This window comes from Sinocyclocheilus rhinocerous, unplaced genomic scaffold, assembly GCF_001515625.1.
Source record: "Sinocyclocheilus rhinocerous isolate Xijiao unplaced genomic scaffold, SAMN03320098_v1.1 scaffold389, whole genome shotgun sequence".
NCBI classification, from domain to species: Eukaryota; Metazoa; Chordata; class Actinopteri; order Cypriniformes; family Cyprinidae; genus Sinocyclocheilus; species Sinocyclocheilus rhinocerous.
This window is the reverse complement of record NW_015652151.1, coordinates 305,228-306,802: the sequence shown is the minus strand read 5'-3', so window position 1 is coordinate 306,802 and position 1,575 is coordinate 305,228. Positions and strand designations below refer to the sequence as shown.

Genomic DNA, 1,575 nt, shown 5'->3' with positions numbered 1-1,575 from the left:
TATAGGCTAATTATGCATTCTTTATAGCAACTTGTTTACCGTATTCTTCATTCTTTCAAGCAGACATATTTATTTCTATAAATAAATTTAGATTCATCTTTAAGTCTACTAAAGTTTTTCAGTCAAGAGCAGTGCGTGATTTTCTGTCTTTCTTTTGTTGCTTGATTAACATCAATGATTCGGACAATAGCAACTAAATTAGGCTACTGTCCCTTTAAAACCAAATGCACAGCTGCAATGGATGCAATGTACTGATACACATTCTCCCTGCTGTTTACGTTCACTTAAGACGTAATCCACTGTGTTTACGTGAATACTCGTCAAAACGGACAATTCGACATCATTTAGTGTGTAATTCTCCGTTCATGCGAAGCGAAAGAGTACTCACGCGATGTGAGAGGCGCTTTCTGTGTGTGTGTGTGCTTCAGTGCTTTCTGCGCTCAGAAAACCGGACAAAATTTAGTTCTCTCTTGCGTCGTCTGATTTATCCATATGTCTGCTCTTCTCTTACTCCCACATATTGACATTTTTGAATGTCTTATGTGACGTGCAGCAAGTGTATATTAGCTTATGTCCCACCGGTTCATATGTACGCATCTAACCTCCTAACCATGCAGCAAATTCGTTCTGAAATTGAATGAATCTCTTCCCAAATCGTCCCTCCCTAACATTTTCGTCTTGTTTTTATTCGTTGACGAAAATGTCAATATATTTTCGTCATAGTTTTTGTCATTCAAAAAGAGTTTTAGTTCGTTATCGCCTCATTGTCGTCAGAGAAAACAATTTCGTTAACGAACATTATGACGAAAATTATTCGTCAACGAAATTAACACTGATACTGAACTTACTTGAGTGTCTCGGACAAGAAGAAGCTCTGCTGCATGTTGTCGTGACTGACTGTGGAGGCGTACACGTCTCTGATTCCTGAGAAACCCGCGTCTACACGACAGTGCTTCTCCAACGCCTGTGAACACAAACCGCTTGAGCTGGACCATTCAATCACAATCTTTAGAATGTGCCAAGAAACAACATAGGTCATGTGACATTTCCTTATACACTACCAGTAATCTTACATCAGTAGTTCTCAACAGCAAAGTTATTACAGATAATAAAAAGCAACTAAGTATATAATTTAATAACATTTTATGCATACAGACAATTTTATCCAAAGCAATACTGCATTCATACTTTTATTCACTAAGGATGCTTTAAACTGATCAAAAGTGACAGTAAAGACATTTATAATATGACAAAAGATTTCTATTTCAAATAAATGCTGTTCTTATGAACTTTCTATTCACCAAAGAATCCTGAAAAATAAAATGTATCACTGTTTTCGCAAACATATTTGGCAGCACAACTGTTTTCAACATTGCTAATAATCAGAAATGTGTCTTGAGCAGCAAATCAGCATATTAGAATGATTTCTGAAGATCATGTGACACTGAAGACTGGAGTAATGATGCCGAAAATACAGCTGCGCATCACAGGAATAAATAACATTTGAACATATATTCACATAGAAAACAGCTATTTTAAATGGTAATAATATTTCACAATTTTACTGCATTTTTG

General features: G+C 35.9%; 1 protein-coding gene across 1 annotated transcript in view; it reads right to left on the bottom strand.

Annotated features, from left to right (window-relative positions):
- LOC107713850 (mannosyl-oligosaccharide 1,2-alpha-mannosidase IA-like) overlaps positions 1-1,575 on the bottom strand; it is a 128,004-nt gene that overhangs the window by 2,958 nt on the left and 123,471 nt on the right. Inside the window, exon 11 of the mRNA XM_016519492.1 lies at positions 849-964. Within this exon, the coding sequence (XP_016374978.1) occupies positions 849-964 (116 nt within the window). The remainder of the gene's footprint in view (positions 1-848; positions 965-1,575) is intronic.